General features: G+C 42.9%; 1 protein-coding gene across 3 annotated transcripts in view; it reads right to left on the bottom strand.

The window, feature by feature from the left end:
• Nucleotides 1-13108, bottom strand: part of prr36a (proline rich 36a) — a 29279-nt gene that overhangs the window by 5763 nt on the left and 10408 nt on the right. For 2 of the 3 annotated variants that reach the window (XR_014920908.1, XM_085459733.1), the window contains exons 2-5: nt 9712-10410; nt 9479-9569; nt 2926-3107; nt 13-2619 (exon numbers count right to left, since the gene is read on the bottom strand). Coding sequence is in view for 2 of the 3 variants with exons in the window: in XM_085459733.1 (XP_085315859.1) it covers nt 13-2619; nt 2926-3107; nt 9479-9569; nt 9712-10297 (3466 nt within the window). In the remaining variant the exon portion in view is untranslated. The remainder of the gene's footprint in view (nt 1-12; nt 2620-2925; nt 3108-9478; nt 9570-9711; nt 10411-13108) is intronic. The other variant, XM_085459734.1, reaches the window with a different exon arrangement.

The raw sequence follows: 13108 nt of genomic DNA, 5'->3' as shown, positions 1-13108 counted from the left end.
ACTATACGTTACCTGCAAAAGAGTCCTCAGTTTTATCACACACAGCAGAATAGTATGGAGGCTGGGCATCATCCAGGTTTTCCTCTGGTTGCTGTAAACGGTGAGTGGATGAACGATCTGGCGCTTCATCTGACCCCGGCGCTTCCTCTCTGACATGTTGAGCCGACTCTCCTTCCTGCTTCCCACACTCTATGTACTGCTGCTCTGCGAGACACGGCTGTGGGATCAAACAGGACTCCTTGGCTTCCTCGGGCAGCTCCTCCAAGGAGAAAATACCAGGGCTTTTGATACAGTTCTCCCCTGTGGACTGAGCGTTGGAGTTTGAAGTTGTGGTGATTGTGTCAAAGCCATAGGATGCCAGTGAAGTAGCCGAGGGTGGAGTGGTGTCTTCCCCTGCACGGCCCTCTGTCTCCGTCTCAGCCTCCTCTCCCTCTTCCACAGTGGACAGGCAACGCTGGGCTGAAGGCTGGCTGTCAAAGGTTATGTTGGAGACTAGTGGCGTCTCCAAGGAATCATCCAGCTGAGCTTCTCCTTCCGTGTCACTGGCCTCATCTTCTGTTACTGAGGATGAGGACGGGTTGGAGGTTGGGGCAGTTGCAGGGCCTCCCAAAACTTCATCAGCAGGGAGGGTCTCTGGCTCAGTTTCTTCCTCATCTCCTCCCTCCAGATCAGGCTGTGGAGAAAGCACTGGGGTTTGTGAACTTTGTGGCTGGAGCTTTACGTCTCGGTTATAGTCCCCCAGTTCCTCAGGTGTGCTGGTCTCACTGCTAACGGTGCTTGACAGAGACATTCCAGGTGCAGAGAGGGGGGGTGGGTGCGCAGTCTGCATTGGAGCTGTATTGGTCTGATCAAAGTACATTTGGCCCTCTAGATTTTGTGGCTCCTCTTTGATAGACAAATGATGGGGAACTTCTAAGCTTTCATGAACAAAAGGGGCAGATCCCATTTCCAGCCAGGCATGAGCTGAGGTCTGCGTTGGGGTCTCAGAATCTGCTCGCAAAGGGTCTGCTAAAGGGCTTGCTGCAGCTGCTCCCACCAGCTCAGGATCAAGAACCCGCTGTTGCTGTTGCTGTTGATGTTCTGCCCAGGGATCTGCAAAAGGGTTTAGCTGTTCCCACTGAGCAGCTGGTGCAGCAGGCAGCAGAGGCGGCGGAGGTGGTGGTTGGGCCACCCTGTTCAAGTTGTCCAGCCTTTCATCCTCAGCAAAGTCATCCTCATCTGCATTCCCGTAGCTTTCTAACCCACTTTCAGTCACCCCCTCACTCGCCATCTCCACATCATCGTCTTCCTCCTCTTCTACATCATTGTCATGCCTGGGTCTTGGCGGTTCATCTGCCCGCTCGGAGCCTACATCCATGTCAATCACCCGATCATTCTCGTCCTCATCGTCATCTTCGTCTTCATCAAAATCATTAACTGGTATGTCAGGAACCTTCTCAAAGTCAGGAGAACCTGCTGAGGCTCCTTCCATGTCAATGGCTCCTTTGAGACTACCATCTCCCAGATCATCAGTGCTTTCTGTGCCCTCCAGGACACCAGGGGCGCTCAGTTCAGATGCACCCTGCTGACTGCCGCTCACCTCCTCAGAGTCCAGCTCAGAGAGCAAGGCACCACCGGCTCTCCAAGCAGACCCCCCAACTAGTCCAGCTGACCCAGGGCGGGACTCCTCTGTGGGCTGTGTGGTTCCACTCATTTCAGACACAGAAACCAGCTGGCTTCCCTCCCTCTCCTCTTCATCTTCTTCCTCATTTAGATTGGCCGGAGGGACTATCTGAGGGACAGCATTTGCCGCTGCTGGAAGGACTGCAGATGCAGAGGAGGCCTGGTCTGTTAACAAGTCAACATTCGCTTCTGACAAGTCTGGAGTTGAGGCCTCGGGTGATAATGAAGGCATGACTGACGAAGGGGTTGGCTCCTGTGCTGTTGTTGTTAAGGGAGCACTGCCTTCAACTTCTTTTTTGAGCAGAGACTTCTCTGGTAAGGTTGTCTCAGAACACGGTGGAGGAGAGTGAGCCACTTCTTGGCTTTGAGGGGCCTCTTGAGGTGCCATCTCTGCAGTGGTCTCCTGAGGCAAAGCTGGGGCAGGCACCTCCTCTGGTGCAGCAAAGGATGACTCTTGTTTGGCCTCTGCTTGCGTTTCAGTTAGCACAGCTGCTGCTGCAGTACCAGCTGCAACTGCAGCTGCAGTAGCAGCTACTGCAGCTGCTGCGTTACTCTCTGACGCTTCAGCAGATGTGGTAGTGTTTGAAACGTCTTTCTTCTTGGTGGCAGAGAATGGTGGGACAGTCTGAGTGGGTTTGGGTCCACGTTTTGTTTTAGAGGGCATGTCGTTTGCCGCTTTGTTGGCTGGAGAGGAAGGTGGCGTTTGGCCAAAGGGTGGTCTGCTAGTGGCAAGTGATCGTTGAGAAGCGACGGGTTTCTTTGTGAGGGCATGTTTTGCAGGCTGTGTTGGTTTGAACTGTGATGCCTTTGAGTCCACTGGCTTTGTCGTGGATGATTTAGATGTAGTGCTCACCTTTACGGTGGCCACAGGTTTAAAGGGTTCGGGTTTTTTGGTAGTAGCAGCTGCAGCTGTTGTGGGTTTCTTGACTGGTGTAGTAAGTGGTGGTCGAGTGACATCTGGTGAGAAGATAAATAAAAATTAATAAAACATAAATTCATACACTCCTACTGGTTGATCATCATGCAGCTGATGTATGAGTAGTCAAATGCAGGTAGCTGACTATTTTAATTTGAGTACAAAGTGCTAAAGTAGAAACAAATACAAGGCATTTCTATTCCAAAGATTCACACAAACATTTTTTCACTAATATCTAAAAACATATGCTGAGACTTACTACAGATATTAAATCTGACCATTATATAGGTCTCCGATATACAGAGTCAAATTGGACTTTGCTTCAGAAGAGTATCTTGTCTTCTCACCTTTCTTAGCAGCAGCTGCTGCTGGTGGTTTAGGCTGTGCTGATGTGGTCCTGCCAGTAGATGGGGCTGTATTAACTCTGGAAACAGTTTTGGCAGTTGCAGCGGTGGAGAGCTTGGTTGTAGCTGTGGGAGGCCTGGATGTAGCAGACGTAGGTCTAAAAGTTGAGAGACCTGGAGAAGGCCTGCAGGCAGAGAAAAACAATGAAGGGTGAAAAAAAAAAAAAAAGAAACAAAACCCTAAACACACAGCTTTATTGTGTGGTTCATTCATTTTGTTAACAAAAGTCCAAGCATGAAATCAAAGACTCCACCTCTGTATGCATTTACGAGCATAAATAAATGATCAACTACACATAAGCCACAAAGGTAATTTCAACAATGGGAATCCATTAACAGCACCTTTCATCTACAGCCACGTAATAATGCCTTCTTCAACCCCCCCAAAAAATAACGAAAAAAAAAATAAATCCCCAACCAACTGAAGATTAAAGCACAGTGAGAAGAGATATGGGAACTAATAGCCATAAAAGGCCCAAAGAACATTTTACAGTCTCTTCTTCACCAAGGTCCTGATTTGCTACTCAGTCTGGAGTTCTCATGAGACACTGCAGTGATCTACTAAGTCACACCAACTGCAACTACAAAAACTCATACTATTGCCACACACCTCACCTTTTACTGCTTCCCTAGTAAGTCCTTCACAGTATATCTGCCTCCGCACGTCGTTTACACTATGCCTACAACAGAGTCTCATATTACATTATAGACACTTTCATACATGAGCTTCTGACAGCTTCAAGTCTCAATTATTTCCAGTTTTTCTTCCTCACATGTGACACGCAGCAGGAAATATTTTGCTTCAGATGAATACACACTACTGGAAATACTAATGAGAAAGGACGTTGTGTGGACAGTGTGGAGAAAGAAGTACATGCCGCCTATTCAGTAGCTATGAATGCACTAGACTATAAGCAGGAGCACACTGAAGCAATCAACAGCCTTTGTGCATCAGACATTAGGCAGTCTTTAGCCTGCAAGCTCCAAGACAAAGACTGTAAAAGATTCCAGGTTTGAACAGTGAACCCAGTACATAAATGCTTTAAACATGCTTAATTTTAGCAGGTGGCGAAGGTAATTTCGCTGACTAATAATTTGTCATAGGTGTTGTCAATTTTATTTATATTTTTTATTTTTAATTAAATGGAGTCGACCACCTGGGCTGTCGTACACTACTTCTTTAACTGACCTACAAGTAAAGAGAGCTGGTTAAATGAGCAAGTTGCAGCTGCAGGCAGGTCCAGCACTCATTGAACAAACATTGAACAAACAATGCAAAATCTCAGCCTGTAAAAAATTCACATGCAAACCATTTTTCTAACAAAGACGGACTAGTTTTTCCTTCAGGAACTACGAGGACTCTTCACAAGCACAAAAATCTTCCTTGCGTCTTCCTCTTTTTGACCTGGCCTGCTGATTTGGTAGCTGATACAGACATGAACAGGAGAATGCACAATAATGTTGATGCCTTTCAGTTGGGTTGCATGCTTCTCCCACATTACAATAACCATTACAATGGCCATCTGTTTTCCTAGAGATCAGACAGCCACTGTACAGACATAGCTAAGGGATGTTGTAATTGGCTGCTATCAGACAGATGATTTGGATCGTAATGTAAAGGGCAGCCCAAACACAGCAAATTGTGCCATACATTGAGATAATATCAGCCCAGACTTAAGTTTGGGTACTGATAAAAAGCAGGAAAAAAAACAAAAACAAACAAAAAACACACCACTATGAAAAAAAATTACTGAAGTCGTTTCCTATCCAATACTGCATCCAAGCAAAATATAACCTGAAAGCACCACCCAATTACAAGAGGAATCAAGGTGGACAAAATTGAGTTAATGACTTTATCTACAGGGGGAGCGAGTGAGAGAGAAAAGACAGTAAAGTGATGGGCATAGAGAGTAGCAGGAGTTCACAGACATAACCTCAAACAACCCTGCTCTGCCTTCCACTGTTTTATAGCAAGTCACAACTCATCAATTTTGATCCAGAGAACCAGCGCAAAGAGGAAAAGACAGTCCCCATTAATGCCTTCACACATGGTCTATGGGTGGTGGCTGGTGGTTCTGCTGTTGATGTAATAGTACAGATTACATTTCCTGCCAACAGAGGCCTGAAATCAATACAAACCACAGTCCAAAGAGATGAGAGGCTCTGAACAGCCATCCATGTGATGTTAATGTCCTAACATGAGGTCATCAGAAAGCCAAAGGTCGACAAAGGAGGGGAGTCACTGATAACTAATGGGCTTTCCGTGCCATGCAGTCATATTAATATTTAGAGCAGATGCCGTAATATGCCCATGCCATTAATGCACTGAGCATCTGCAACGTCTGTTTTGCCAAAACTGGAAGTGTAAACATGAGCTTGAGGGGCTTTTGGAAGCCACACCTACTCCATCTACAACCCCCTTTCCTACATCTAGTAAGTCAGTGTTGTTTTTTGTTGCACTTTGCTTTATTGAATTTGACACATTTATATAATACACCAGAATATTCAACAAAATAAAAAGTATATCCATTATACTTTAATCAAATCAGTTTATCCTTAAAAAAAATAAGACATTTTTATTTTACTGATCTACTGGACAGATTGTAGTTTAATTATACAATCTTTTGTCTTTGCCCCCCCCCACAGTCCCTTTCCACTCACATCACTTCAAATGGTGTAGAGTGAGATGGATAGCTCCTGCAGTACCTTGTTTGGTTTGTAGCCTGTCCAAAACTAGCTGATTTACTCCTTCCACAGAGGCACACACATTCCTAAGGCTTGTATGGACTTTGTTATCTCCTTGACAATAAAGAGTCAAGGCATGAATCAACTCAGTGCAGTCTGGAGCCTAGCGGTAGCTGTGCAGCCAGTTTTTGGCTCTAATGCTCTAGGCACCCACTTTTTGGCTCTAATGCTCTAGGCACCCACTGTCAGTGTGACAGATGCCATGGGTCTTTCCTGTTGGAGTAATCCTGCTCCCTGCCAACACTGTTGGTGAGAAATGACTGTTTCATCCCTAAAGGGATAATGCAAAAAAAAAAAATAAATAAAATAAAATAAAATTTGAATGCATTTTCGATTGCAATTTTGCTTTTAGCATCCCAAGTCTACATATCCAGGAGAACTGCCCACCAGCAATTCTGTCCATTTCCCATGGTGACCCTTTGAATATTAATCATCTTATAGACTGTTCAGGAACATGACATGGGCTGCATTTTATTGTGCATGCAGGTAAATGATACATTAGTTTGAATTTTAGATGGATGTGGAAGTTTTAAGGAGGACTTAAGGAGTTCCTGGCCAAATTCCCAGCACTGTGCATGTACAGAAGGCAGGGGGAAAAGGGATGAAGAGGCAGAGAAGAGAGAAGGGAAGAGGGGGTGGGGTGGACAAGAACGGATTGCTCAGTCAGTGCAAGGACACCACAGCCCATCATCGGAGGAGAGTGGACCAAAGCAAATGTCAGATCTGACAGCATTTGGCTTCTACTCCAGTTATTAATCTTAATCTGCTTCAGAGGACTGGAGGATGTCTCTGTCCCAGTGATGTTGTGTCTGTTACATGGTGTAGCTAAGAAACCCTGAAATAAATAAAACATTCCTGACTTCACTGTTCATGAGTGTTCACAGACCCAGCACTGCTGATCAATCAGATTTTATTCCCCACTGTTCCCAGGCACCAATTCCATTTTTTAAAAGCTCATAAGTCTAACACAATCTTCAAATCCTATGTACCCTTCATTCACTTTCTCCATTGGTAAAATTATTTTTTAAATGATTTATTACTTTAAGTCACTTCTCCTGTTGGGAGAGAAAGAGGTTAGTCTCAGGCAGTGTGCTGCTACTCAAGTCCACATGAAATATTTACATGTACGAAATTGTCAATATGGCTTCCTCCTGCAGGATAGTTTGGCTAACAATAACTACTGTTTTCATAGCAGTATAATAATACAGTACACAAAGCAGAGCTGAAATTACAAGCAACAGGAGATCCCTTTTGTGCAGGTCTTCCCCCACCACCATTAAAGCCTGTTGTATGCATTTCTATCAAAGATTGGAGCAATAAAGAAGAATACTGCTGAATAGTGTGAACCAGAAATCATCTTTAAAGAAAAAAATAAAAAGATACAAATTTGGGGAAAATGCTTTATACATTATTAAATAGTAGGACGATTTCTAAACGCAGTCAGTTTCTCAGTCAGGAGCCATTTAAAGTTTAAACAATCATAATACTGTACAGTCACAGGGTAAACTGATTTCAGTGAATTTAAGTAACTATTATTCTGACCAGAACCGGCAGCAGGAACTCATGTGCCGCTACACAAAATATGGACTACAGTTTACATGCAGAGCTTAAGAAAAACAAATTTGTGTCTGTTCTCAAAGAAATTTGTGTCTGGCTGAAGAATTCACTTGAAAGGAGGCTGATTATTGCTCACACATACTCTTCGTGCATGCATGTGTAGAATCCAGTTGTGTGGATAACACTGTCTGCATCCTATTAATGTATAAATTAATGCATAACACAAAAATATAAACCCAAAAAGTTGTCATAATGCCGAGCCCTATTCAAGGCTTAGGACTAATGCACGTCATGTCTCGCTGATGTTTGTGCCCGACTCTAACAGAGGGCTAGTACAAACACCAAGGGAAATGCACACCACCACTAATGTCCCTACACATTGGATTTGACACGCTACTGACTTTACCGTGTCACCCCCCTCATCCAAAAAAAAAAAAAAAAAAAAAAAAAAAAAAAAAAAAGAAAAAAAAAAGCCACCTGCTGCCGTTCTCCTGAAAGCAGAGTGCCTGATGCCAAGTCCCAGGAAACCAGCCAGGAAACAATCACATAAGGATGATGCAGCAGTGTAATCAGACTCTGACACTTGAAATGCCTCATCTAATTAATTCAGAGGATCTGCTTCTTCATGTACACACCCTACCACACTTGTACAGAGTAACAGAAAATAGTTCCAGCTATCTGGACAGACCACCTGGTGCCGCTTTGGATTTTTTTTCCTTTTATAAAATGATCTTGGCCACTGGTTGGAAAAAAAGAGAGAGAAAAAAAAAAAAAAAAAAAAAAAAAAAAAAAAAAAAAAAAAAAAAAAAAGCGAAGATGAATAGCTGATTAACCAAAAACCACATCATCTTCTCTCTGGTCTGGGAGTTTTAACCATTTCTCCTTTTTATATCATTGTAAAACAAATATCACTGAGTTTTTAGACCTGTGATCTTAGATGGATTCAGCCACCGCATCGTTTGGAATAGTAATGCAAGGAGGAATCCACTGATTAAAAACACAGACAACACAGAGTATTAATAACTTAAATATATCTCAGCAGCTAAAGCTTAATGAACTTCTGAGATTAAGGGAAACTGAAAATATGATTTAACAAAAAAAAAACAACAACAACAAAAAAAAAAAAAACATCTCTGAGCAAGTAATAAAATGATTTTGCATTATTCCTTTCCATCCTCAAGCCTAGTACAAATTTTTGCACCAGTTTCACAAATGGTACTGAAACTAGTTAGAGTTTATAAACAGGTATCTACAGCATGATAGTTACTTTCAGCCAAATAAGAACATAATGGGTCTTTGTTGCTTAAAGGAATGACAATGCAGCACATTATTCCTTTATTCAATAAGAGGGCATTAAGAGGAAAGGCAAGGGGAGATCAAATCTAATAAAGCCTCTCCATACAGAACATCACATCCTGTAGAAAGATGCTGGATTGGTCTATTATGTCCAATTCTTTGTGAAGTATAACAAAAGAACTCTTCATTTGTGGATGTCTCACAAAATCAAAAACTTTGCAATGACTCGTTTCTCATGCTTGGGCTTTCAGGTAGCAATCGTTCTACACAGTACATAATAAATGCATAACAAAAGCTTACTAGTGGAAGTGACAGCAGTGACTGGGTCAACTGCTAAATTCTACAGCACACAAAAGGATCATTCGTGCTTTGTTTAGTCCAACTAGAGCGCTTTATCCAAACCACCAACCCAGTATGAGAAGGGATTATGATCCAAGTCAACAGCTCTCTGCCCTGGGGAGGTGGGTCTGGTTTCTGCCAGGGGGGGTCTGCCCATGACAAAGCAGTAGTTCTTCAGTATCACTGGTTCTGTTAAGGCCCTCTGTTTCAGGTTATTTCTGCTAACATGACTCACACACTTTAAGTGAAATTTGACTCAATAATGGCCCAAAGACCACAATGAGCATCGTTCTTCACTGCTCCTTTTCAGGGCATTGAGATAAAGTCATCCTCTCATCCAGTTTGAAAGGGGATTACAAAACTCTCATGTCAGAGGGAGATCAGAGAAAAGGAAGACATGTATGAAAGAAACAGAAGAGGATGGAGGAAGTAAGAGAGGGGTATCTGTTAGCACACCACTGATAAAATAAAGGGGCTTTCCACCCACATTTTCACAGACTGTGCTACTAGACTTGTAAACTGCTGGAACCTGTTCCCAGTTTATGACAGAAAGCCATACCTTGTGGTTTTTGATGCAGCAGGACCAGCAGCTTTAGCTGTGGTCAAAGCACTGGTTTTTGGAGCAGTAGAAGGGGCTCTGCTGGCAACAGCTAAAAAACAAACAAACAAAAAAACAAACAAACAGAAAAGACAATGAGACGACAGAGAAATCAGAACAAGACAGTTTATTCATCATACCTTATTTAGAGGACTGTGTTGAACCTTAAGCTGTCACAGCTCCTTAAGACTCACCTGTAGTTTTGGGTTTAGCTCCATTAACAGTCTCCGTTGCAAGTTTCTTCTTAGGTGTGCCATTCACTGATGGTTTGGTACCATTTGTTACTGTGGCAGCAGCCACAGAGGTAGTCCTGGCAAGTCCAGCAGACCTCTTGTCAGGCACTCTAGTTTGGTTATTGGCTGTTGTGGAAACTGCTGATGTACCCAGTGGTCTTTTGGGTACAGCTCCTGCTAACGAAGATGTTTTTACCGTAGATGTTGCTGCAGTCTTCTTGCCTGGAGCAGCAGAAACACCGGAGGCAGATCTGACATCATTCGCAGTGCGATTTGAGGCAGTACCAGGCCGTGAGCTGGAAGCCCCAGCAGAGGCCAAAAGCTTCGTTTGAGGCCCACCAGCTTTTGGTTTAACTTTGGCCTGCGCAGGCACTGGTTTGCCATTGGCCTTTGGAGCAGCTGTTAATGCAGTATCATTTGCTACATCATCTGCCTGTGATGGGGCTTGTTCAGTTATGTTTTCTTGTAATGAGGAAGGCTCTGTTACAGTAGCAGCTTCACCTTCACTGGGCTCTGTGGTTTCCATGCTAACCCCATCCGGTTTCATACCCTACTTCAGAAACGTGTGGATGCTGCTAGAGTTGATGCAGATATCTACGTCTACGGGCTCACACCTGTCCTGAACGGTCAGTTCCTCTTATCCTTAACAAGGACGTCCTGCTGAAAAAGAATACAAAAATGTGGGTTAACCTCCAAGCTCAGTTTTGACTGTACTTCAACTTAAAGCTGAATTAAACTATGCTGCAATATCATGGATTCACATGATAAATTATGTCCCTGTCAGCCAAAGGAAACGGTAGTTATGGTAAGGGGCCTCAGTGGAATTTGGGAGAGTTTAAGAAACACAGGAAGCAAGCAGCCTGAGATGCCAGCAAATATTCTCACTAAAAATCACCCTCCTCTAGAGTGACTACTCCATCAACTAATGTGGCACAACCATGACAATAATGCATCAATAATGGCCAAGAATCTACTTAAACTAAAGGCAATTACCATTAAAATACCACAATAAAGAGAAAGTGAATTGCTTTAACTGTACGTTTTAGGGGGGGAGAAAAAAAAAAACAAAAAAAACAAAAAAAAACAAAAAAACACCACACCACTGCTCCAAATTGCTTCCAGCAGCTTAAAACTCAGTGGTGGAAAAAAATAAAAATCTGTGGTTTGGAGAGCTGAAAACCAGGAGAGGTTTTCCTAGTTGAGAGCCCACAGGCGATGAGACTGTGGGAAACGAGCATCAAATAACCCATTTGTTGTCGATAGTTTTGTGTTGAACAGATGCAGTGTAATACAAATATCATCCTATGACTGTTTAACAGTTTTAGTGCAATGGCAAAAATGCAGACAGAAATTGTGGAAAATCAGAACTTGACATTAATTATAAAAGAAGCTGTGGTGAAGAAGTGACGAAAACAAAGCCCGAGGGGCAATCTGGAGATTGCGTGCTAGTCGAGTCGCAGATCTTTAGCTTATTAACCATCAAACTGGAATTTATATTGCTATGACGGGACAAAGCGGTTCCCAGATGCTTAATGGATTTATCCCCTCCCTCAATCATCCCTTTTACCCACAGGCCCCGTGTCTTTGCCCTTTTGACCACAGAGCCCTCTACCAACCCCCTCCTAAACACTCATCTCCTGGTTTTCTATAGCCCCCCCACCCACCCCCTTCTCTACTTCCCCTGCATTTAGATCTAGAACCAGTCAATTGCTATACAGATGGATGATCTAGCAAGCAGAAGTCCTGCATGGTACAGCAAACAAACTGGGCAAATGAATAAAGATGGACAGGAAACCCCCCCCAGCAAATATCTTCTAGAAAATGGTCAAGTAGTTAAATTAGGTAAACCAAGAGAGCAAAGCTGCTTTTCCACTATAGAAACTTAATGACCTGCATTTTATGGCAAATGCACTCTCCTCTACTCTAAATATTTGTAAAAGTCCTAAACCCCTACAGATAAGCAAAAACATCTGACATAAACTAACAGTTCCAAGGAGCAAGAGTTTCCACAGACATCAGATTACTCAGTGCATTTATAAAGCCACACTGTGTACAACAGCATGCACTACAGTAACTTTTTTTTCCCCGTCATTTTTTCAGAGATCCCAGACTTTTTCTCCCACAGCAAGAAGGTTAAATATTTACTTTTCGATATCAAGTCTTAACAATAACTACTGATTCATGCCTCTAAATGCAAATTCATCATGGACTATTGGTTGGAAATTCTGGAGGAACTTGTTTGACTAGTCTGTTTAGAGTTTTTGGTGTCTTTAAACCAAACTAAACTCCCCACCACAACCCCCAAAGCTGCCGATAAAAGCTACAGAGTCCTTTTCTGTGTTACTTTTAAATAACTGACCCAACCCATTTGCTTTGCTAACTTCAGATTTTACGGTTGTTTCAATCTACTCCATATGTTTCCTTCTCTGATTCTTGTGGCTAAAAATCTCACAAAGTAAGCAAAGTTGGGAGAGAGCAGTGCACCGAATGTAATTTTGTGTCATCTCATGGAAAACATCAAGCTTCACATGAGGATTAATTAGCCAAATGTGCAAAGCTCTTAGAATAGTGGTATGCAAATTAAATACCAAATTAAGTTTGTTTTCACATCCCCCTCACCACTTCTCAGCCATTTTAATATATTTGCACTGACATTTATTGGGGTGTAGCTCTTGGAGGAGACATTCTGGTTATTCTTCTCAATAAACGTTACCCAGATTACTCAGACAGTACTGTACTTGGCATAGTTTTGCCAGTCAAGCTACTAATGCTAGGAGCTTAGCAAACAGAAGCTCAAAGCACATTCCTTCTGAGATGGTGACCCTGTTTCGGGCAACGTCTTGATGCATGCTCAATCATCCAGGTAAGTAAATCTCCAAAAGTTGATTCTGTTCATCTGGACGTAGCGTTTTGTGGGAGAAACATTTCGTCACTCATCCAAGTGACTTCTTCAGTCTCAGCTGTATGAACAGTACATTTGTTTCAGTCATTATGCAAATGTACTGTTTATAAGATTGGTGAAACCTGCAGTCAGCTGAGCCTGAAGGAGTCACTTGGATGAGTGACGAAGCGTTTCTCCCACAAAACGCTACGTCCAGATGAACAGAATCAACTTTTGGGCAAGTAAAAGGCATCATCTGTGACCAGCTGACTCTTTGTGACGTAGCACAGATGGGAAGCGAAAAGATATACAAACTCCCAGCCGCACGGTCGTGCAGAGATAAGCGATGTCTTACGGCGAGGTTGCTCTGCAGAGCAACTTTTGGCCAATTCTGCTCTTTAAATTCATTATTTTTTTATTTAGAACTGAAGATTTTGTGTTCGAAATTCAGTTCACTGAAGAGCCATAATCCTCATG

Source organism: Copadichromis virginalis, linkage group LG6 (genome assembly GCF_057382275.1).
Source record: "Copadichromis virginalis isolate Kocher_CV1m ecotype Utaka linkage group LG6, C_Virginalis_male_GT1.1, whole genome shotgun sequence".
Taxonomy (NCBI): domain Eukaryota; kingdom Metazoa; phylum Chordata; class Actinopteri; order Cichliformes; family Cichlidae; genus Copadichromis; species Copadichromis virginalis.
Note: the sequence above shows the minus strand (reverse complement) of the source record. Positions and strands in the feature narration are given on the sequence as shown.